The sequence below is a fragment of the Cyclopterus lumpus genome, chromosome 5 (assembly GCF_009769545.1).
Source record: "Cyclopterus lumpus isolate fCycLum1 chromosome 5, fCycLum1.pri, whole genome shotgun sequence".
In the NCBI taxonomy this organism is placed as follows: Eukaryota; Metazoa; Chordata; class Actinopteri; order Perciformes; family Cyclopteridae; genus Cyclopterus; species Cyclopterus lumpus.
The window spans coordinates 28,012,504-28,036,444 of record NC_046970.1 but is presented as its reverse complement, the minus strand read 5'-3'; the positions used below and the strand labels follow the sequence as shown (position 1 = coordinate 28,036,444).

The 23,941-nt window shown below is 41.3% G+C and overlaps 3 protein-coding genes across 9 annotated transcripts in view; 2 read left to right on the top strand and 1 right to left on the bottom strand.

Annotated features, from left to right (window-relative positions):
- The first annotated feature begins 3,064 nt into the window (after positions 1-3,064).
- Positions 3,065-5,809, top strand: LOC117731438 (GTPase IMAP family member 7-like). Its single transcript, XM_034533804.1, has 2 exons — positions 3,065-3,211; positions 4,206-5,809. Coding segments are annotated over exons 1-2 (837 nt in total). The 5' UTR covers positions 3,065-3,210; the 3' UTR covers positions 5,042-5,809.
- Positions 5,810-15,318: 9,509 nt separating this feature from the next.
- Positions 15,319-18,047, bottom strand: LOC117731447 (GTPase IMAP family member 7-like). Its single transcript, XM_034533821.1, has 2 exons — positions 17,913-18,047; positions 15,319-16,922 (listed from the first exon to the last, which is right to left on the bottom strand). Coding segments are annotated over exons 1-2 (837 nt in total). The 5' UTR covers positions 17,914-18,047; the 3' UTR covers positions 15,319-16,086.
- Positions 18,048-23,735: 5,688 nt separating this feature from the next.
- Positions 23,736-23,941, top strand: part of LOC117730350 (E3 ubiquitin-protein ligase RNF123) — a 97,824-nt gene continuing 97,618 nt past the window's right edge. For all 7 annotated transcript variants that reach the window (XM_034532020.1, XM_034532021.1, XM_034532016.1 and 4 more), the window contains exon 1: positions 23,736-23,875. The gene's annotated coding sequence lies outside the window, so the exon portion shown is untranslated. The remainder of the gene's footprint in view (positions 23,876-23,941) is intronic.

Sequence of the window (23,941 nt, the reverse complement as noted above, 5' to 3'; positions counted from 1 at the left end):
TGCTGGGGAACCGACTATAACTGTGGGGGACAGGTTAAATAATTTAGAAACTACAACAATACTATAACAACCAACCTATTACAGCTAACAAAATACCAATGATCCACTTTTAAATTTTAATTTAAGATTATTAATCAAAGTAAACAACCCAAAACCAGGCATGTGCATACTAATGAGCTCCGCCCCCTCAACTTTGACCCCAAAGATTCAAAAACATGATTGTTCCAAAGATTATCTTACAACAAATCCTTATTACAGTTATAAATACAAACACCCACACACAGGTGCTTAATACAACCCCCAAACATTAACCATAAGTATTTAAAGATCAGTGAACCTAAAAAAACGAACTAAAAACAGTGTTATACTCAAAAAACGTGACTACAATTATAAACACTAACACACAGTTGCCTCTTATATATAACCCCCACACATTAACCATAAGTTATTTTAGTTCATTAATCACAATAAACAAGCTTATATCGTTTTTCGCATACTAATGAGCTGCACCACGAGCGAAACACACTTCTGACTACAATTATAAACACTAACACACAGTCGCCTCTTATATATAACCCCACACATTAACTATAAGTTACTTTAGTTCATTAATCACAATAAACAAGCTTATTGTTTTTCGCATACTAATGAGCTGCACCACGAGCGAAACACACTGCACCAATATAGACCAGGGCTCTCATTTAACACTTATAATAGAACCTTCCTGGGGTCGTGCGGTGTATGGGGCACAGGAAGGGATTCTCAAAATGAGTTATATAGACCTTATATAATATAATAATTGTAAAAATTAAACCAATTAAAAAAATATACTTTAATTATTTTAACATTTTAAATTTAAATTTTGATACTGCAAAAGTAAAAAAAATCTCTAATCTTATAATCTTTCAATTCTGATACCACAAATCTTAATGATAGATATTCATTGATTCTTATCCCTTAAAAGTCCCTTAAATAAACTAAACCTGAACAAACTGCCTAAAAGCACGACTTAACAACCTACAGGCCTCAAACCGAGCCAGTGACCCCTCATATTTGCTGTAAAGTAACACGGCCTGGGACTTGATCATCCCAGGGGGGCCTTCCTCAGAAGAGGGTGTCTTGTGATAATGGCCGAAACACTCAATGATCCTGAGGTCCATAACTGACGAACATGTTCTTTGCAGAAAATTTGAAGAAAGGGGTCACTGTATACCTAACATGGAACCTTAGAAAAGACCAATCGTTAAACCAAGCTTTCCTCGACTCTAAATACAATGATCTAAATTAAGTATTCATGATATAATAAACTACCTTTTAACCTGAATTCTCTATCAACCATATCAACCCTCTGCTCCTCCGATTTATCCACCAACTCGTTCATTTCCCCTAAATAACGATTCTAACCCTAACCCAATCCTTTTTACTAACCCCAACCATTCGATTACGCACGTCAAACTTAACCCTATCTAACCCTAACCCAATCCTTTATACTAACCTCAACCATTCTATTACGCACCTAAAACTTAACCCTAACCGTTTAACCCTAACCCCAATTCCTAAATAACAAATCTAACCCTAACCCAGTCCTCTTTACTAACCTCAACCATTCTATTACGCACCTCAAACTTAACCCTAACTACTTAACCCTTACCCCGATTCTTAAATAATGAATATAACTCTAACCCAATCTTTTTTACTAACCTCAACCATTGTAACACTTACCTAAACCCAACCCACAATATTACCTCTTCTACCTTACCTTAAAAACCTCTTATAACCTAAAACTGTAGTCCCTTAGATACCAAAACTTAGCCACTTTATCCCCTCCTACCTTCCGACGCTCCCCTCCAAAGGAGTGTCGGATAGGTATGCAGAACCGCTTAATCCAAGCGAGGAAGGGTTCTTGGCGTATTCACACCACCCCTTCCTATTTCTGCTCCCCTTTATTCCGTATTACTCTGTGCAACGGGTTAAATCCGTATATTAGATTCAATTTCCTGGGTCAAAGTGTAAAGGCGAGGGGAATACTAAGTGATATGCGTCGGCCAGTGCATTGCCGTAAGTCTCTATTCAACTGCGAAGTCAGCGGACGACGTGGGGAGATTTATGTGAATATCATATACACCTAACCCTAACCCTAACCCCCTAACCCTAACCCCCTTGTTTCATTTACCTAACCCTAACCCCTAACCCTAACCCTAACTTAACCCTAACCGTTTAACCCTAACCCCAATTCCTAAATAACAAATCTAACCCTAACCCAGTCCTCTTTACTAACCTCAACCATTCTATTACGCACCTCAAACTTAACCCTAACTACTTAACCCTTACCCCGATTCTTAAATAATGAATATAACTCTAACCCAATCTTTTTTACTAACCTCAACCATTGTAACACTTACCTAAACCCAACCCACAATATTACCTCTTCTACCTTACCTTAAAAACCTCTTATAACCTAAAACTGTAGTCCCTTAGATACCAAAACTTAGCCACTTTATCCCCTCCTACCTTCCGACGCTCCCCTCCAAAGGAGTGTCGGATAGGTATGCAGAATCGCTTAATCCAAGCGTAGAAGGGTTCTTGGCGTATTCACACCACCCCTTCCTATTTCTGCTCCCCTTTATTCCGTATTACTCTGTGCAACGGGTTAAATCCGTATATTAGATTCAATTTCCTGGGTCAAAGTGTAAAGGCGAGGGGAATACTAAGTGATATGCGTCGGCCAGTGCATTGCCGTAAGTCTCTATTCAACTGCGAAGTCAGCGGACGACGTGGGGAGATTTATGTGAATATCATATACACCTAACCCTAACCCCTAACCCTAACCCTAACCCTAGCCTGCCGGTAAAAGAAAGGAAGCGTTACCCCGCTTCCACTTTTTACCCCACTGTGACAGTTACTCATCCGGTTCAACTAAACATGGTTGTTTTCTACCAACCACTTCTTCATCTCTCTCATACGCCCTTACAGTAAGTGAAAGTGAAACGTAAGTCACAGCAGAATCAACTCCCCTCCCCCACCACACACCCACACCCACACACACACACACACACACACACACACACACACATACACACGCCTGCCCCTACAGTAAGTGAAAGTGAAACTTAAGTCACAGCAGAGGCCCGCAGGAGAAAAGAGACACGGACAACGTCGTCTGGTTGAAACATTTTACTCTTCGCTGATTTCTCTTCTAAAAAGATAGACAGTAAGTTAAAGTTACTTATCTATTAATTATGCTCACTGTACATTACTGTACATGGCATTCATGTAGTTGTACTTGGTGAAGACGTGGAAGAGTGTGTTGAAACATTTGTTTATAAAAAGCACCATCTTGAAAAAAACAACTTTACTGAATAATCACAAAGTAAAAGAGTTCATGTTTGGAGAGAGAGAGAGAGAGAGAGAGAGAGACACGATGGTCGAGCGAAGTAGAGAGTGAATGAAGAGAGGGAGCGTCATCACTGGCTGTTGGGCGGTTATCAGAGAAACAAGCTAATCAAACTGCAGCTGGTCTCAGAGCAGCGTCGGAGAAACACTGGTTTTAAACATGAAGTTGCTTCATTCAGAGTCTTCCGGTGTTCATGACCGGGTCTGTTGCTTTCTGAGAGGAAGACACCTCTGCTATAATTCGGTTCCGGTAAAAACCTCCTTAACGATGAACACTGAAGGAATCCTAAACGGGAGTTGACCGCAATGGTGGTGAAGACACCAACTCCCATGATCCCACGCTGCTTCATGACGTCACCAAGCTCCACCTGTTGTTGTCTCGTGAGAGACCTCAAGCAGCAGAAAGCTTTATATTGTACGTTTAAAGAATTAGAGAACAGTGTGACGCCACTAAAATATGAGTTAAATGTCTTATAAATAGATGGAAAATAGTAATGTTGAATAGTATTATATATATGAAATATATTATATGTAAAACGTTTCTGGAGGGAGGTCATAAACTTCATCTCTTTTTAGACCAGTTTACAAAATGATCCTCTGTGTTCTTTACCACGATAGATTTACATATATTAGGAACATTGATTTGTACTGTTAGAATACTTCATATATATATATATATATAAAATGATGCACGTTGGTCTTTTTTAAAAGTATCGACACTATTCTTCGTTCTCTTATTATGCTGATGCAGCTATTTAATAAGTACCAACCGACTTCTGACCAACAAGTTTTTTTTTGTTATTCTCTTTCAGTGTTCAACAGCAGGAGAATTGCCATCCTGGGAAAAACTGGAGTTGGAAAAAGCAGCCTTGCTAACACCATATTTGGAGAGCAACTGTTCAAGATCGGACACACTGCCAACTCTGAAACCAATATATGTCAAGCCCAAACTAGATGTGTCAATGGAGGAAACATCACTTTGATTGACAGTCCTGGCTTCTTCGACACAGACCGATCTGAGAAGGAGCTGAAGTCTGAAATATTGAAATGCATCACCGAGTTCGCTCCTGGGCCTCATGCCTTTCTCATTGTGCTTAAAGTGGAGAGATTCACAAAGCAGGAGCAGGATGTCATCAAAAATATGAATCAATACTTTTCTGAAGAATTCTTCAAGTTTGCGATAGTTCTCTTTAGTCATGGTGACCAGCTCCTTGAAGGACAGACCATTGAGCAATTTGTCCATGATAATACGCTTGTGAGGGATCTGGTGACAAAGTGTGGAGGCCGGTGCCACGTCATCGATAATAGACACTGGAAGACCAACCAGCAGGACGAATACAGGAGCAACCAGTTCCAAGTGAAGAAGCTCCTCAAGACAGTAGATGGGATGATTCAGGCAAACGATGGAAGATGGTACACCAATGAGATGCTACAAGCAGTGGAGAAAAGAATAATGCAGGAGGTGCAAAAGATTAGAAAGTCACCAGGAAACATGTCAGAGGAAAAGATCAGAGAGAAGGCTAAAAGCAACGTACTTAAGGGGGTTGTTATCAGTTTGGCCGCTTTTACAGCAGTTGCATTGTTGGGAGTTCTTTTTTGTGTAGGGGGGCCGGCCAGCGCTGCTGTTACAGCGGCAGTGCTTGTATGAGGTGCAGCAGCAGCAGGTGTAAGAGCAATTACTGGTGGAAAGTCATAATTGCTCTAATCTGTAGTGGAAGCGGTGGCAGGAGGTGCTGCAGGATATTGTGCAGCTGAGGGAGAAGACGACACACCATTGGAAGCAGCAGAGAGGGCAAGAAAGGTCGTCATTGATGGAAGCAAATCTAAACAATAGAGTTTAAACCTATAATGAGCTAAAACTCTTGAAGAGTTAGTTAAAAAGTCATATCTCCCAATAAATTGCATGCAAATCTTTTTCTAAATAATATGTAACCACAGAGTATTATGGTTAATCATTAGAACTATGTAATATGTCTTAAAGTGTAATTTACTTATTATTCATAAGATTCATCGTCATTTAAGTTTCTTTTTTTTTGATGAGTTCTGATTTCTTTCTTTTTATTGAGCTAAGAGTGTTTTGGTTTCATATATCACTTTATTCTTCACATATAATCTCATATTATTTAGTGGAAATTGAATGACAGCCTCAATGTGTTTTTCTTTCATACATCAATATGTAATAACATGTTCTTCTTTGTTTACTGAATGGTAAGAAGAAGTAAATAAGTGAACTCTTGTTTCACCTGATAATTTTGAAGGTCTTATTGGAAATGTAGACTTTTGACATCTTGTCTTTTCTTTTTTTTTTTTTTTTTACTTTACCTTTTTACATTCTTCATCTTTGTAACCATTTATCTTCCTATATATGCAACAACAACAAATAAAACTGGTTTGTATTCTGTACATTCCAACCAAAGTCCAGACTTCATCTCTGAGGGTGCCTCCATGTCTCCTGAAGGGGAGAGAGTTCCTCACCTGGGAGAGGCTGACAGTAAACGATGGGACGTACATCTGAATAACATACCTGCTACAAGCTGAGGTTCAAATGGTGTTCAGTACTAAGGAAGTCACTAACTTGGTTGTCTCAGATTGTTTCTGATGCTCTGCTTGTTTATCATGCATGATGTTGCATTGTGCATTACAATGGAGCGTTTTACAGAACAACTACCACGAAGACTGAGAACAGTATGCGGGGTTCGCCGCTCAAGTCTGCAGGGGCCCAGCAGAGGGTGCTCATGATACACAACACTACTCCCAGTACAGAACATAGTATAAATACCACACGCTGTGTATAAATACTCAATGCAGTTGGCGAACAAACAGGTAACAGGCTACAGAGAGACGATACACTAACTGTGTCTTTGTTACTATAAGTAGTAGTTTAATGCCATTTAATCAACTGAAAACATGTTACGATCATTTTGATCAATGGTTTAAGTGGATCTTTATACCAGGAAACAACTCCGTTACATCATGACAGCTGATCCGCAGTCAATGTGAAAACAGACCTCCTTCACGCAATGCTTTGGAGTTAATTAGCAACTAGCTAAGCTATCTACACGGAGGTGACTCATGTGACACAGGTCGGCTGCTTGGGATGGGTGAAGCCGAGATTCAAACTCTTGACCCCGCGCTTCTATGGCCGCTGCCTTAACCGCTGAGCCACCAATGAAATCACGCTTCCTCCGCCACGTGCGCCAACGTGCGCCACCAGGACCTAGTGTTGTTGTGTCACAGAATGTTATTTTGAGATGATTTCAGGCGAGAAGTTAGGGGTGCAAGCATCAATTCTGTGGTCGGTTTGTCAAGAGTCAGCCTACTTAAAAATATGCTCCATCAATGCGGAGATTGCGGAACCTGGAGGCCTCATCGGTCGCCGTTGTCATGGTGACCACTTTCAACAGCCTAATATCTCGGCACAACTTTAGTTTCGATCCAGTTGTTTGCAACTAAATATACTTCTATAGATCTATATTTAAAACAATTTAATAATATATATATATATATATACATAACATATATATAAACATATATATATATATATATATATTGTATATATTAACCATTAAACAGCACTAGGTTTTATCCAAAGCGACTTACAACCATGTTACATTCATCCACCATACACACAGCTACAGGGAGCAATACAGGTTTAAGTTTTTGCTCAAGGACACATGGACTAGGGTTGGGATTGAACCACCAATCCCCTAATTGAAAGACGGACCAGCTAACCACTGACCCACAGTTGCACAAAGTTCCGTGGCAAAAATAAACTAACTTTTATAGTACTAACCCCCAATCCTAACACCATTTCTTTGTTGCAGTAAAGGAAATGAAAAAGAAAAGATCCAATTCAATTCAAATATAAATGCAAAGTGTATACAGTGTATCCAAAAGTACATAACGTATATATAAAGTACATTAATGGCCAATTGTGGGCATCTTTATTCAGTGGCTGCAAAGTGGCTGCAAGAAGGGGTCAAAACTAGTCTGTTCAACAAGGCCATATAATGACATTTTACAACATGTCCAGTCTGTTTATTGTACAGAATGTGTAAGTGTACTGCTGGTCATAAGCGTACAGCTGGTCATATCTAAATGTTTGATTATTAAATTACCTACGTAGAGTCAAAGGGAAGCTTTGTAGGTATTTTTCGAAAAAAAACACAAGATTCTGAAGTGCACGAAAACAAAATGCTCCTGAGGCATTGAATATAAAACCAATAAACAACAATAGGTTTCATCCAAAGTGACTTACAACCATGTTACATTCATACACTATACACACAGGGTTAGGTGTTAGGTGTTTATGATTTTCACAGGGTTAGGGGTTAGATTTGGGTGAGGGGTTCCCCTAAAAAGGAGGACCCCCCCTGTGCACTGGCCACTACGGTGTCCTTCCCCTCCATGGTAAGCTCTCCTGCAAACACCCAGATTCCCCGGTGCCTTCCCCGACACAGATTAATATTAATAACCGTGACACCCCAATGGGCCTTAAACATACATGAAATGTTATGTTATGTGTAAACAAACAACAGACTGTCAGGAGAAAGTGCTCAAACTGAGCTTAAAAACAGCCACAATAGTGGCTTTAAAAAGACAGCTCTCCATATCAGCACCACATCACAAAATGTGCACCTGTTTTTATGCCTGTGAGCATATTCTTCTTGTGTGTGATGGGTCTGTTGTTTCTTGTGAAGGGCTGGGCTGGTCTGTGGGAGCCGGTCCTGCAGAATTGTCGATCCTCAGTCTCCCGGTCCAGCTGTGGCTCCGCACCGTTTCTCCGCCGGGTTAGGGTTAGGGGGTTAGGGGGTTAGGGTTAGGGGTTAGGGGGTTAGGTAGGGGGATAAAATGGGGGAAACCTTGTTAAAGAACAAAGAGTCCCCAGTGCACGGGCCATCACTGTCCACCCGAATGCACAACCCGAACTCAGTGCTCATTGAGGCCTCCCGGCTCCCTGGATCCCAATTTAAAAACCCATTCTCTCTCCGCTCTCTTCCTTTGGCCTACTGACCATTTGGGATTGTGTTCTATGTTCATAACATTGAAGGCTGCTCAGCCATGTTCAATAAAATGTTTTACTAAATGAGTCTCCGTGCACTTTTTCTTTAAAATATTGTATTTGTGCTGAGCGCACCGTGAATTGAATTTCCGGTTTCTCCAACATATTGTTTAGCACAGGTCCTGCATTCCACTAAATAAATGCAGTTCTGGGATTCGTACTTCCATTTGAAAGGGTTTTTGAAAAATTCTCCTGTTCTGTGGTTTTTGAACCATTCTCTGTGGTTGTAACATTCCATGGGTTTTTTGGTAACTGGGTTGAGTGGAGTGATTTTGGCGTTGATAACTATGTCTTTTAGGTTTTTATTCCGTCTGTAGGCCACAATGATGCTGTGTTCTGGTAGGATATGTGTTCCCCTAGTTCCTAACCGGAAATGTCTCTTGATGTTTTTAGCCACCTGGATGGTACATGGCGAAAAAGTGATGATAAATGGTAAGAGGGTGTCTACTAACACTGGTTTAGTCTGGAGGAAGGTGTTGGCACAAGCCCTCAAAAAGGATCTCTTATACCCCCTGGTGGTCAAAGCAAAGAAGAGCATTTTGGTGGCCGAATGGAAGTCTGAGTTCAAAGTGCAAATTCTGTGGAAGCGTAGTAGTTGAGATTCAATAAGTCCTGCAAAGGTGTGTTGAGGGTGGAAGCTGCTTTTGTGCAGTAGTGCATGTGTATCTGTAGGTTTAAAGAAAACCTTAATGTCCAGTTTATTGGTGGAGTCAAAATCTTGTCCTTTAAAAAGTGGTTGTGTCCAGAAAGTCGGCCGAATTGAAGCTTTGAGTGGATTTAATTTTGATAGAGGCCCTGTGGTTATTTAAAGTCTTAAGGAATTCCTCAAATTCAGCTTGTGAATGAGTCCAAATTCCCCAGATGTCGTCCAAGTAGCGATAATAATGTAGAGGTTTGAGGGCGCATGCGTTAAGTGCTGACTCCTCCCAGTCTGCCATGAAGATGTTGGCATAGGCCGGTGCAAATTTCTTCCCCATGGCTGTCCCCTTAGTCTGTAGGAACCACTCGTCGTTGAATAAAAAGTCATTTTTGGTGAGGTTGATGTCCAATAGAGCAATTAGTTCTTTTTCAGGTCGATGCTTGTCAGGGTATTTATGAAAGGCCTTTTTGACAGCTTGTATTCCTTCCACTAATTCAATATTAGTATACAGACTATCTATATCGATAGTAAAGATGATAGACTATTTAGGGACTCTGAGGTCTTTGATTAAGTCCACAAAGTGGTAAGTATCCTTAATATAGCTGGGGTGTAGCACTGATAAGGGGTTGAGAAAGAAGTCCAAATATTCAGCTGTGCCGTAGGTCTCGCTGCTGCAGTCGAAGACAATGGGACGGCCCGGCGGGATTTTGGGAGGGATGCTCCATTTGCTGGGATCCTTGTGGATCTTGGGAAGCATATAAAAGATTCTGGGTCTTGGAATAGAGTGTCCGGCCAAATAGGTTTTCTGTTTGAAGTCGATAAATTTCTTTTCATAAAGAGATTGAAATATTTGGTTTACTAAAGGAACAGTGCCTGGGTAGATTGGGTTCTTAAGTTTAGTGTAATAGTTCACATCATTGAGTTGTCTGTATCCCTCCCATAGATAATTTTCCCTGTCCTGTATTACAATAGAGCTTCCTTTGTCCGCCGGTTTGATGATATGTTTATTTTTTGAAAGAGCCGTAAGGGCCTCCATTTCTCCTGTCTCTAAATTGTTGATTTCCGGTTGTAGGCGGAACTGATTGATGAGAAATTTCTTATCCAATTTAATGATTTTTTGAACCTCTGGAGGTAGAGCTGAGAGTGGGGGGGTCCAGGTGGACCGTAGTGTAAAAGGTTTGGCCTTTTTCTCGTGTGACCCCTCATATTATGCTGCCAATTTGAGTTTCCGGTGGTAATCCTGCACATCCAAATTAGTTTGTACTATAATGTTTTTGTTAGTGTTGATAGACGGAATTAAATTGAGTCCCTTGGATAACACTGAAAGCTGTTCTTTAATAAACACTGTGTCTGTTGTTAAGTTAATGACAGATGTGTCCCCCTCCTGTGGTGGCAGGTTTGTGGGGACATTTAATTTAAATACTCGGATAGGTATGCAGAATCGCTTAATCCAAGCGAGGAAGGGTTCTTGGCGTATTCACACCACCCCTTCCTATTTCTGGTCCCCTTTATTCCGTATTACTCTGTGCAACGGGTTAAATCCGTATATTAGATTCAATTTCCTGGGTCAAAGTAACTTAACAACAGACACAGTGTTTACTAAAGAACAGCTTTCAGTGTTATCCAAGGGACTCAATTTAATTCCGTCTATCAACACTAACAAAAACATTATAGTACAAACTAATTTGGATGTGCAGGATTACCACCGGAAACTCAAATTGGCAGCATAATATGAGGGGTCACACGAGAAAAAGGCCAAACCTTTTACACTACGGTCCACCTGGACCCCCCCACTCTCAGCTCTACCTCCAGAGGTTCAAAAAATCATTAAATTGGATAAGAAATTTCTCATCAATCAGTTCCGCCTACAACCGGAAATCAACAATTTAGAGACAGGAGAAATGGAGGCCCTTACGGCTCTTTCAAAAAATAAACATATCATCAAACCGGCGGACAAAGGAAGCTCTATTGTAATACAGGACAGGGAAAATTATCTATGGGAGGGATACAGACAACTCAATGATGTGAACTATTACACTAAACTTAAGAACCCAATCTACCCAGGCACTGTTCCTTTAGTAAACCAAATATTTCAATCTCTTTATGAAAAGAAATTTATCGACTTCAAACAGAAAACCTATTTGGCCGGACACTCTATTCCAAGACCCAGAATCTTTTATATGCTTCCCAAGATCCACAAGGATCCCAGCAAATGGAGCATCCCTCCCAAAATCCCGCCGGGCCGTCCCATTGTCTTCGACTGCAGCAGCGAGACCTACGGCACAGCTGAATATTTGGACTTCTTTCTCAACCCCTTATCAGTGCTACACCCCAGCTATATTAAGGATACTTACCACTTTGTGGACTTAATCAAAGACCTCAGAGTCCCTAAATAGTCTATCATCTTTACTATCGATATAGATAGTCTGTATACTAATATTGAATTAGTGGAAGGAATACAAGCTGTCAAAAAGGCCTTTCATAAATACCCTGACAAGCATCGACCTGAAAAAGAACTAATTGCTCTATTGGACATCAACCTCACCAAAAATGACTTTTTATTCAACGACGAGTGGTTCCTACAGACTAAGGGGACAGCCATGGGGAAGAAATTTGCACCGGCCTATGCCAACATCTTCATGGCAGACTGGGAGGAGTCAGCACTTAACGCATGCGCCCTCAAACCTCTACATTATTATCGCTACTTGGACGACATCTGGGGAATTTGGACTCATTCACAAGCTGAATTTGAGGAATTCCTTAAGACTTTAAATAACCACAGGGCCTCTATCAAAATTAAATCCACTCAAAGCTTCAATTCGGCCGACTTTCTGGACACAACCACTTTTTAAAGGACAAGATTTTGACTCCACCAATAAACTGGACATTAAGGTTTTCTTTAAACCTACAGATACACATGCACTACTGCACAAAAGCAGCTTCCACCCTCAACACACCTTTGCAGGACTTATTGAATCTCAACTACTACGCTTCCACAGAATTTGCACTTTGAACTCAGACTTCCATTCGGCCACCAAAATGCTCTTCTTTGCTTTGACCACCAGGGGGTATAAGAGATCCTTTTTGAGGGCTTGTGCCAACACCTTCCTCCAGACTAAACCAGTGTTAGTAGACACCCTCTTACCATTTATCATCACTTTTTCGCCATGTACCATCCAGGTGGCTAAAAACATCAAGAGACATTTCCGGTTAGGAACTAGGGGAACACATATCCTACCAGAACACAGCATCATTGTGGCCTACAGACGGAATAAAAACCTAAAAGACATAGTTATCAACGCCAAAATCACTCCACTCAACCCAGTTACCAAAAAACCCATGGAATGTTACAACCACAGAGAATGGTTCAAAAACCACAGAACAGGAGAATTTTTCAAAAACCCTTTCAAATGGAAGTACGAATCCCAGAACTGCATTTATTTAGTGGAATGCAGGACCTGTGCTAAACAATATGTTGGAGAAACCGGAAATTCAATTCACGGTGCGCTCAGCACAAATACAATATTTTAAAGAAAAAGTGCACAGAGACTCATTTAGTAAAACATTTTATTGAACATGGCTGAGCAGCCTTCAATGTTATGAACATAGAACACAATCCCAAATGGTCAGTAGGCCAAAGGAAGAGAGCGGAGAGAGAATGGGTTTTTAAATTGGGATCCAGGGAGCCGGGAGGCCTCAATGAGCACTGAGTTCGGGTTGTGCATTCGGGTGGACAGTGATGGCCCGTGCACTGGGGACTCTTTGTTCTTTAACAAGGTTTCCCCCATTTTATCCCCCTACCTAACCCCCTAACCCCTAACCCTAACCCCCTAACCCCCTAACCCTAACCCGGCGGAGAAACGGTGCGGAGCCACAGCTGGACCGGGAGACTGAGGATCGACAATTCTGCAGGACCGGCTCCCACAGACCAGCCCAGCCCTTCACAAGAAACAACAGACCCATCACACACAAGAAGAATATGCTCACAGGCATAAAAACAGGTGCACATTTTGTGATGTGGTGCTGATATGGAGAGCTGTCTTTTTAAAGCCACTATTGTGGCTGTTTTTAAGCTCAGTTTGAGCACTTTCTCCTGACAGTCTGTTGTTTGTTTACACATAACATAACATTTCATGTATGTTTAAGGCCCATTGGGGTGTCACGGTTATTAATATTAATCTGTGTCGGGGAAGGCACCGGGGAATCTGGGTGTTTGCAGGAGAGCTTACCATGGAGGGGAAGGACACCGTAGTGGCCAGTGCACAGGGGGGGTCCTCCTTTTTAGGGGAACCCCTCACCCAAATCTAACCCCTAACCCTGTGAAAATCATAAACACCTAACACCTAACCCTGTGTGTATAGTGTATGAATGTAACATGGTTGTAAGTCACTTTGGATGAAACCTATTGTTGTTTATTGGTTTTATATTCAATGCCTCAGGAGCATTTTGTTTTCGTGCACTTCAGAATCTTGTGTTTTTTTTCGAAAAATACCTACAAAGCTTCCCTTTGACTCTACGTAGGTAATTTAATAATCAAACATTTAGATATGACCAGCTGTACGCTTATGACCAGCAGTACACTTACACATTCTGTACAATAAACAGACTGGACATGTTGTAAAATGTCATTATATGGCCTTGTTGAACAGACTAGTTTTGACCCCTTCTTGCAGCCACTTTGCAGCCACTGAATAAAGATGCCCACAATTGGCCATTAATGTACTTTATATATACGTTATGTACTTTTGGATACACTGTATACACTTTGCATTTATATTTGAATTGAATTGGATCTTTTCTTTTTCATTTCCTTTACTGCAACAAAGAAATGGTGTTAGGATTGGGGGTTAGTACTATAAAAGTTAGTTTATTTTTGCCACGGAACTTTGTGCAACTGTGGGTCAGTGGTTAGCTGGTCCGTCTTTCAATTAGGGGATTGGTGGTTCAATCCCAACCCTAGTCCATGTGTCCTTGAGCAAAAACTTAAACCTGTATTGCTCCCTGTAGCTGTGTGTATGGTGGATGAATGTAACATGGTTGTAAGTCGCTTTGGATAAAACCTAGTGCTGTTTAATGGTTAATATATACAATATATATATATATATATATATGTTTATATATATGTTATGTATATATATATATATATATTATTAAATTGTTTTAAATATAGATCTATAGAAGTATATTTAGTTGCAAACAACTGGATCGAAACTAAAGTTGTGCCGAGATATTAGGCTGTTGAAAGTGGTCACCATGACAACGGCGACCGATGAGGCCTCCAGGTTCCGCAATCTCCGCATTGATGGAGCATATTTTTAAGTAGGCTGACTCTTGACAAACCGACCACAGAATTGATGCTTGCACCCCTAACTTCTCGCCTGAAATCATCTCAAAATAACATTCTGTGACACAACAACACTAGGTCCTGGTGGCGCACGTTGGCGCACGTGGCGGAGGAAGCGTGATTTCATTGGTGGCTCAGCGGTTAAGGCAGCGGCCATAGAAGCGCGGGGTCAAGAGTTTGAATCTCGGCTTCACCCATCCCAAGCAGCCGACCTGTGTCACATGAGTCACCTCCGTGTAGATAGCTTAGCTAGTTGCTAATTAACTCCAAAGCATTGCGTGAAGGAGGTCTGTTTTCACATTGACTGCGGATCAGCTGTCATGATGTAACGGAGTTGTTTCCTGGTATAAAGATCCACTTAAACCATTGATCAAAATGATCGTAACATGTTTTCAGTTGATTAAATGGCATTAAACTACTACTTATAGTAACAAAGACACAGTTAGTGTATCGTCTCTCTGTAGCCTGTTACCTGTTTGTTCGCCAACTGCATTGAGTATTTATACACAGCGTGTGGTATTTATACTATGTTCTGTACTGGGAGTAGTGTTGTGTATCATGAGCACCCTCTGCTGGGCCCCTGCAGACTTGAGCGGCGAACCCCGCATACTGTTCTCAGTCTTCGTGGTAGTTGTTCTGTAAAACGCTCCATTGTAATGCACAATGCAACATCATGCATGATAAACAAGCAGAGCATCAGAAACAATCTGAGACAACCAAGTTAGTGACTTCCTTAGTACTGAACACCATTTGAACCTCAGCTTGTAGCAGGTATGTTATTCAGATGTACGTCCCATCGTTTACTGTCAGCCTCTCCCAGGTGAGGAACTCTCTCCCCTTCAGGAGACATGGAGGCACCCTCAGAGATGAAGTCTGGACTTTGGTTGGAATGTACAGAATACAAACCAGTTTTATTTGTTGTTGTTGCATATATAGGAAGATAAATGGTTACAAAGATGAAGAATGTAAAAAGGTAAAGTAAAAAAAAAAAAAAAAAGAAAAGACAAGATGTCAAAAGTCTACATTTCCAATAAGACCTTCAAAATTATCAGGTGAAACAAGAGTTCACTTATTTACTTCTTCTTACCATTCAGTAAACAAAGAAGAACATGTTATTACATATTGATGTATGAAAGAAAAACACATTGAGGCTGTCATTCAATTTCCACTAAATAATATGAGATTATATGTGAAGAATAAAGTGATATATGAAACCAAAACACTCTTAGCTCAATAAAAAGAAAGAAATCAGAACTCATCAAAAAAAAAGAAACTTAAATGACGATGAATCTTATGAATAATAAGTAAATTACACTTTAAGACATATTACATAGTTCTAATGATTAACCATAATACTCTGTGGTTACATATTATTTAGAAAAAGATTTGCATGCAATTTATTGGGAGATATGACTTTTTAACTAACTCTTCAAGAGTTTTAGCTCATTATAGGTTTAAACTCTATTGTTTAGATTTGCTTCCATCAATGACGACCTTTCTTGCCCTCTCTGCTGCTTCCAATGGTGTGTCGTCTTCTCCCTCAGCTGCACAATATCCTGCAGCACCTCCTGCCACCGCTTCCACTACAGATTAGAGCAATTATGACTTTCCACCAGTAATTGCTCTTACACCTGCTGCTGCTGCACCTCATACAAGCACTGCCGCTGTAACAGCAGCGCTGGCCGGCCCCCCTACACAAAAAAGAACTCCCAACAATGCAACTGCTGTAAAAGCGGCCAAACTGATAACAACCCCCTTAAGTACGTTGCTTTTAGCCTTCTCTCTGATCTTTTCCTCTGACATGTTTCCTGGTGACTTTCTAATCTTTTGCACCTCCTGCATTATTCTTTTCTCCACTGCTTGTAGCATCTCATTGGTGTACCATCTTCCATCGTTTGCCTGAATCATCCCATCTACTGTCTTGAGGAGCTTCTTCACTTGGAACTGGTTGCTCCTGTATTCGTCCTGCTGGTTGGTCTTCCAGTGTCTATTATCGATGACGTGGCACCGGCCTCCACACTTTGTCACCAGATCCCTCACAAGCGTATTATCATGGACAAATTGCTCAATGGTCTGTCCTTCAAGGAGCTGGTCACCATGACTAAAGAGAACTATCGCAAACTTGAAGAATTCTTCAGAAAAGTATTGATTCATATTTTTGATGACATCCTGCTCCTGCTTTGTGAATCTCTCCACTTTAAGCACAATGAGAAAGGCATGAGGCCCAGGAGCGAACTCGGTGATGCATTTCAATATTTCAGACTTCAGCTCCTTCTCAGATCGGTCTGTGTCGAAGAAGCCAGGACTGTCAATCAAAGTGATGTTTCCTCCATTGACACATCTAGTTTGGGCTTGACATATATTGGTTTCAGAGTTGGCAGTGTGTCCGATCTTGAACAGTTGCTCTCCAAATATGGTGTTAGCAAGGCTGCTTTTTCCAACTCCAGTTTTTCCCAGGATGGCAATTCTCCTGCTGTTGAACACTGAAAGAGAATAACAAAAAAAAACTTGTTGGTCAGAAGTCGGTTGGTACTTATTAAATAGCTGCATCAGCATAATAAGAGAACGAAGAATAGTGTCGATACTTTTAAAAAAGACCAACGTGCATCATTTTATATATATATATATATATGAAGTATTCTAACAGTACAAATCAATGTTCCTAATATATGTAAATCTATCGTGGTAAAGAACACAGAGGATCATTTTGTAAACTGGTCTAAAAAGAGATGAAGTTTATGACCTCCCTCCAGAAACGTTTTACATATAATATATTTCATATATATAATACTATTCAACATTACTATTTTCCATCTATTTATAAGACATTTAACTCATATTTTAGTGGCGTCACACTGTTCTCTAATTCTTTAAACGTACAATATAAAGCTTTCTGCTGCTTGAGGTCTCTCACGAGACAACAACAGGTGGAGCTTGGTGACGTCATGAAGCAGCGTGGGATCATGGGAGTTGGTGTCTTCACCACCATTGCGGTCAACTCCCGTTTAGGATTCCTTCAGTGTTCATCGTTAAGGAGGTTTTTACCGGAACCGAATTATAGCAGAGGTGTCTTCCTCTCAGAAAGCAACAGACCCGGTCATGAACACCGGAAGACTCTGAATGAAGCAACTTCATGTTTAAAACCAGTGTTTCTCCGACGCTGCTCTGAGACCAGCTGCAGTTTGATTAGCTTGTTTCTCTGATAACCGCCCAACAGCCAGTGATGACGCTCCCTCTCTTCATTCACTCTCTACTTCGCTCGACCATCGTGTCTCTCTCTCTCTCTCTCTCTCTCCAAACATGAACTCTTTTACTTTGTGATTATTCAGTAAAGTTGTTTTTTTCAAGATGGTGCTTTTTATAAACAAATGTTTCAACACACTCTTCCACGTCTTCACCAAGTACAACTACATGAATGCCATGTACAGTAATGTACAGTGAGCATAATTAATAGATAAGTAACTTTAACTTACTGTCTATCTTTTTAGAAGAGAAATCAGCGAAGAGTAAAATGTTTCAACCAGACGACGTTGTCCGTGTCTCTTTTCTCCTGCGGGCCTCTGCTGTGACTTAAGTTTCACTTTCACTTACTGTAGGGGCGTGTGTGTGTGTGTGTGTGTGTGTGCGTGTGTGTGCGTGTGTGTGTGTGTGTGGGTGTGGGTGTGTGGTGGGGGAGGGGAGTTGATTCTGCTGTGACTTACGTTTCACTTTCACTTACTGTAAGGGCGTATGAGAGAGATGAAGAAGTGGTTGGTAGAAAACAACCATGTTTAGTTGAACCGGATGAGTAACTGTCACAGTGGGGTAAAAAGTGGAAGCGGGGTAACCCTAACCCTCCTATGTCTTTATCCTCCGAGTCTTGACTCCAACCAAAGACTCCTATGTCTTTATCCTCAGAGTCTTGACTCCAACCAAAGACTCCTATGTCTTTATCCTCAGAGTCTTGACTCCAACCAAAGACTCCTATGTCTTTATCCTCCGAGTCTTGACTCCAACCAAAGACTCCTATGTCTTTATCCTCAGAGTCTTGACTCCAACCAAAGACTCCTATGTCTTTATCCTCCGAGTCTTGACTCCAACCAAAGACTCCTATGTCTTTATCCTCCGAGTCTTGACTCCAACCAAAGACTCCTATGTCTTTATCCTCAGAGTCTTGACTCCAACCAAAGACTCCTATGTCTTTATCCTCAGAGTCTTGACTCCAACCAAAGACTCCTATGTCTTTATCCTCCGAGTCTTCATACGGTGAGTATCCACTGACACTAAAGCTAACGCTTAAAGACCCTACCTGGTTATGCACCCGAGTTGATGATAATAAGATACAGCTGTGTCGGACACTCCCCCTGATGTTCATTAGTGGAATTGCCAGTAATTGGGACCAAGTGGGCTCAGAACAATAGCTGATCTTTCCTTTAATCAGTGAGGTTTAAGGTTGATAAGAATCTCTACTTCCTGCCAAAGCTGAATTAAGGATAGGATCAGACAGACTATGTAAAAAGGAATGACATTGTAGTACAGATCATATCAGTTACATACATTAAACATAGATTATATTGTAGAGTGCACACACTACATCAGGACTCTACCACAAGTTAGCCACTCTCGTGGGTCAACCGATATTCTGCATATGTGTTCGCAGTCATTAGGAGGGTAAAGTCGTTAAAACCCATAATAATGGTAATAAATATAGTTTTATATATTACTTATACGCCTTTAATAACATATTTTGGATTGCAATTGTCTGCTTAACAATCATTTCCATTTGGTGATAATGCAGTTATAAATGTTGTAAATCAAGGACAGGAGGAGCCGGGAATCGAATTCCAGTGGATAAACCGCTCCACCTGCTGAGTCTGTGTACAACAAACAAACACTTTAGTTTTGTTGACCCCTTTATTAAAAAACAAAAATCTTAAAAATTCTCCAATATCATGTTTCCACGTTACTTAACCTGATCAGAGGTCTGATTGATTGATGATCACTGGTAGCATTGTATGTTCATGTTTAACATTTTTCTATCAAACACATTTCATCAATTCTTTTAATTGTTGTGACTCAAAATGAACGACTGAAAATATCATAGAGGGAAATTCAAGTTGATGGTTTCAAAGTAAAATATATCAACAATTTCACATAGGTGTCATTAAAATTTCACAATAAAGTTACAATTGACAGAAACACTTGACTTGTATGTTGTTGTTCATTGTTGCTTTATATATATATATATATATATATATATATATATATATATATATATATATATATGTATATACTTCTCTATTATTTCTCCTTGTATGTACATTTTAGGTGAATGTTTATTTGTATCTTCCAAAACATTGAACAAACTAAAAACTACACTCCTTTAATGTGCTCTCTTGATTTTTGTCTTATTTTGATAATCAAGCAGGATGTGCAGCTGAACCGACAGAAAGTTAAGGCAGCTCTGAAGACTCCGGTTTTACTTTTCAGTTTTACTTAATATTAACACTCACTATTCTGCTCGACTCCCCCGCCCCCCATTGTTTCCTGTTTGTTTGCTGCTGCAAATATCTGTCAGACAAACAGAGATCAATAAATTCAGAATTTATTTTTGTACACAATCTACAGAAATAGATTGAAACATATTCTCTTTTAAGAAGTGAAGAGTTGTTTAATAATCACAACCTTCAAACTAAAGTCTCTATCAGTGATATCTTCAGATTATCTTTAAGGTTAATGAATGGAAACATCCTCTCAGTGAAAGTGTGTGTGAAGGTGTGTAAATATGTGTTAGTATCAGGATCAGAGAATGACAGCTTTCCTTTGTTGCAGTCCAGATTCACTCTGATCCTCGAGAGCTTCTTCTGCACTTTGAGCTCAGTGGTTGGAGCTGATGGTGACCGTGCAAAGTATTTATGATCATATAACCCTATATTCTCCATAATTCAGACTGTAGGCATCTCTTCCTCTGGACAGACCCTGGTAACACACCCAGTTTCCAGTCTGTACTGTCTCCTACTTCGACATCCCAGCTGTGAGTCCCAGAGTTAAATCCCTCAGAGACCGGAACAGACCGACCAATGTTCATCAAACCTCTCTGGATTATCAGGAACCTTCTGTTGCGGTCATCCTTGTTTCACACTGGTCAGATCTTCAGACAGGAGGAGTCCTGATTCAGCAGTGTTTGGGTCCAGAACCACAGGAGTGTAGGAGACCATGTCCTTCATCTTGCTCCAGATGTTGAAGGTTAGGTTGCCCAGGTGTTTGGCCTCGTCTATCAGAGCTCCAGAGAGCAGCTGTGGATCCTCCAGCAGGGGGCTCTGCTGGACTTTCCACTGCAACCTTGTAGTTGTTGAGGAATGAGAGGTTTTTGAACAGCAGCATTTATGCATACAGGTAAGCAATAAAATATAAAAATGCACAATACATACAACAAATTGAATAGAACAATAAGATAAAATGCACAATATATACCAAAAATAATAAAGGCAATCATATGTTTTACAATTATTCTTTGATTGGACAGTCTGCATGAAGAAGTTTATTGTCATTGCAAGTTCAAGTGCTAGGGTATCAAAATGCAGTTGTATCATCTGACCAGAAGTGCAAAAAAGCAGTAAAAGTGCATTGCAATGTGCTAGATAAATAAACAATAAGAATTACATAATAATAAAGAAAATAAAAATAGCAGTATGAGGAGTGTAAGTAGTATAACAATCAAGACCGTATGAACAGTGGATATGAGATGCAAGATATAACAAGTATTTGATGTCTAATTTAATACTTTACATAATAATAATAATAATACATTTGTTTTATAAGGCGCCTTTCAAGGCACTCAAGGTCGCCGTACAACATATTTAAAAATCTGACACAATTTAAAAAGCAGCACAGTTAAAAGCAGAACAGTCTGCAGCAGAGCAACCCAGAGGGGAACACGTCAGGCATAGGCCTGCCTGAAAAGGTGGGTTTTGAGGTGGGTTTTGAATAAAATGATAGAGTCAATGTTTCTGATGTCAGGGGGGAGGGAGTTCCAGAGGCGAGGGGCAGAGCGGCTGAAGGCTCTTGACCTCATGGTGGACAGACGAGCTGGGGGGACAGTCAGGTTGATGGAGGAGGCAGACCTGAGAGACCTGGTGGGGATGTTGATTTGGAGGAGGTGAGACAGATATGGAGGGGCGAGGTTGTGGATGGCCTTGAATGCATGGAGGAGGATCTTAAAGTCAATGCGGTGTTTGATGGGGAGCCAGTGGAGTTGTCGTAGAACAGGGGTGATGTGAGAGATGGAAGGGGTCTTGGTGATGATGCGGGCAGCAGCGTTCTGGACCAGTTGGAGTTTATGGAGGAGTTTGTGGGGGAGACCAAAGAGGAGGGAATTACAATAATCCAAGCGGGAGGTGACAAGAGAGTGGACCAGGATTGCGGCGCTGTTGGGTGTGAGTGAAGGGCGGAGGCGGTTGATATTTCGGAGGTGGAAGTAGGCAGACCGGATGGTGGTGTTGATGTGAGTGTGGAATGACGGTGTGCTGTCGAGGACGACACCCAGATTCTTAGCCTGAGGGGAGGGGGAGACCGAGGAGTTGTCTATTGTGAGGGCGAAACTGGGATGCTTGGTGAGAGTGGACTTGGAGCCGATGAGGACAACCTCGGTTTTATTGCTGTTCAATTTGAGGAAGTTTGAGGTGAACCAGTTTTTTATTTCCTGTAAACAGGCACAGAGGGAGGGGGGCGGGGAAGTGGAAGAGGGTTTGGAGGAAACATAGAGCTGGGTGTCGTCCGCGTAACAGTGGAATTGAATATTATGTTTGCGGAAAATGAGTCCAAGTGGGAGGAGGTAGATAATAAACAGGATAGGACCAAGGACAGATCCCTGGGGAACACCGGAGGAGAGGAGGGAGGGATGTGATGTGAATGATTTTAACTGAATAAACTGAGTACGGCCAGAGAGATATGAGTGAAACCATGAAAGGGGTGTATCTGAAATTCCAATGGAGGCTAGACGGTCGAGGAGGATGGTGTGGGAGATGGTGTCGAAGGCGGCGCTCAGATCGAGGAGGATGAGGATTGATAGTAGTCCAGAGTCAGCTGCCATGAGGAGGTCATTTGAGATCTTGATGAGGGCGGTTTCTGTGCTGTGACGGGGGCGAAAACCGGACTGAAACTGTTCATAGAGATTGTTGTTTGAGAGGTGAGCCTGAATCTGAGATGACACTGTTTTTTCTAAGATTTTAGAGAGAAATGGTAGGTTGGAAATGGGACGGAGGTTATTGAAAATGTTGGGGTCTAAACCAGGTTTCTTGAGAATTGGAGTAACAGCAGCGGATTTGAGAGGTGATGGGACAGAACCAGAGGTGAGGGAGGAATGGATGATGGCCGTTATCAGGGGTAGCAGAGAGGGGAGGGAGGCTATAACCAGGGAGGATGGGAGGGGGTCGAGTTGGCAGGTGGATGGCTTGGAAGTCTGGATGAGTTTTGATAAAACGATGGCAGAGGGGAGTTGGAAGCAGGAGAGAGGTACAGAGACGGGGGGGGGAACAAAAGTAGAAGGACAGCTGGACGTATGAGGGGTCAGTTGCTGATGGATGGTAGTTATTTTAGTGTTAAAAAATGACATTAAGGAGTTACAGTTTTCCGTGGAGTAGAAGTGAGGGGGAAGGGAATCTGGGGGGCGGAATGAATTGTTGACCACAGAGAAAAGGGTCCTGGTGTTCCCAGCACCAGCAGTGATTTTGTCAGTAAAGAATTGTGATTTGGCTGAGGAGAGGGCATCTTTGTAGAGGAGGATGTGGGCATGGTGCATCTGTTTATGGATCGTGAGTCCGGTTTTGGTGAAAAGCCTCTCCAACTGACGACCCTTGGCTTTCAACTGGCGGAGCTGAGGGGAGAACCAGGGGGCAGAGTGGGGGAATGAGACAGTCCGGGTTTTGAGGGGAGCAAGTGAGTTCAGCAGAGTACGGAGACTATCATTGTAAAGATTAACCAGATGATCCAGGGTGTGTGGGGGGGTGATGATGGGGAAACTGTCATTGCCTGTTGTGAGGTCAGCCAGATTAATGTTTGTGATGTTGCGGAAGGATATGACACGTAACTGTTTGTATTTGGATAATGTTAAACTTAAATTAAATAACATTGCAGTTATTACATATATTACATATATATATATATATATATATATATATATATATATATATATGTTTTATTCTAAAGGACTGAATACTTTTTCCACCACTGGATGTCTCGTTTTAGCCTTCGCCTTTTTTCTCTGCTTCTTATTTTGTACTAACTGGCGCGCCGTAAGAGGCGTTGACTGTTGTGGTGGAAAGTAGCTTTTTCCCCTTCTCTCTTCCCGACAGCCGCCTGTATGACACAGTGTATCTTATTTATTCTTGAATTACATCGACACGGGAGCGGAGTAGCGCTGCAGCAGAGGCTCGGTTGCACCAGAAGGAATCGGCAGGTAGGTGTTGCCGTCGGCCGCTCGCGCTCAGTCAGCCGCAGCTTTGCCAAACGCGGTGTTTCTGTC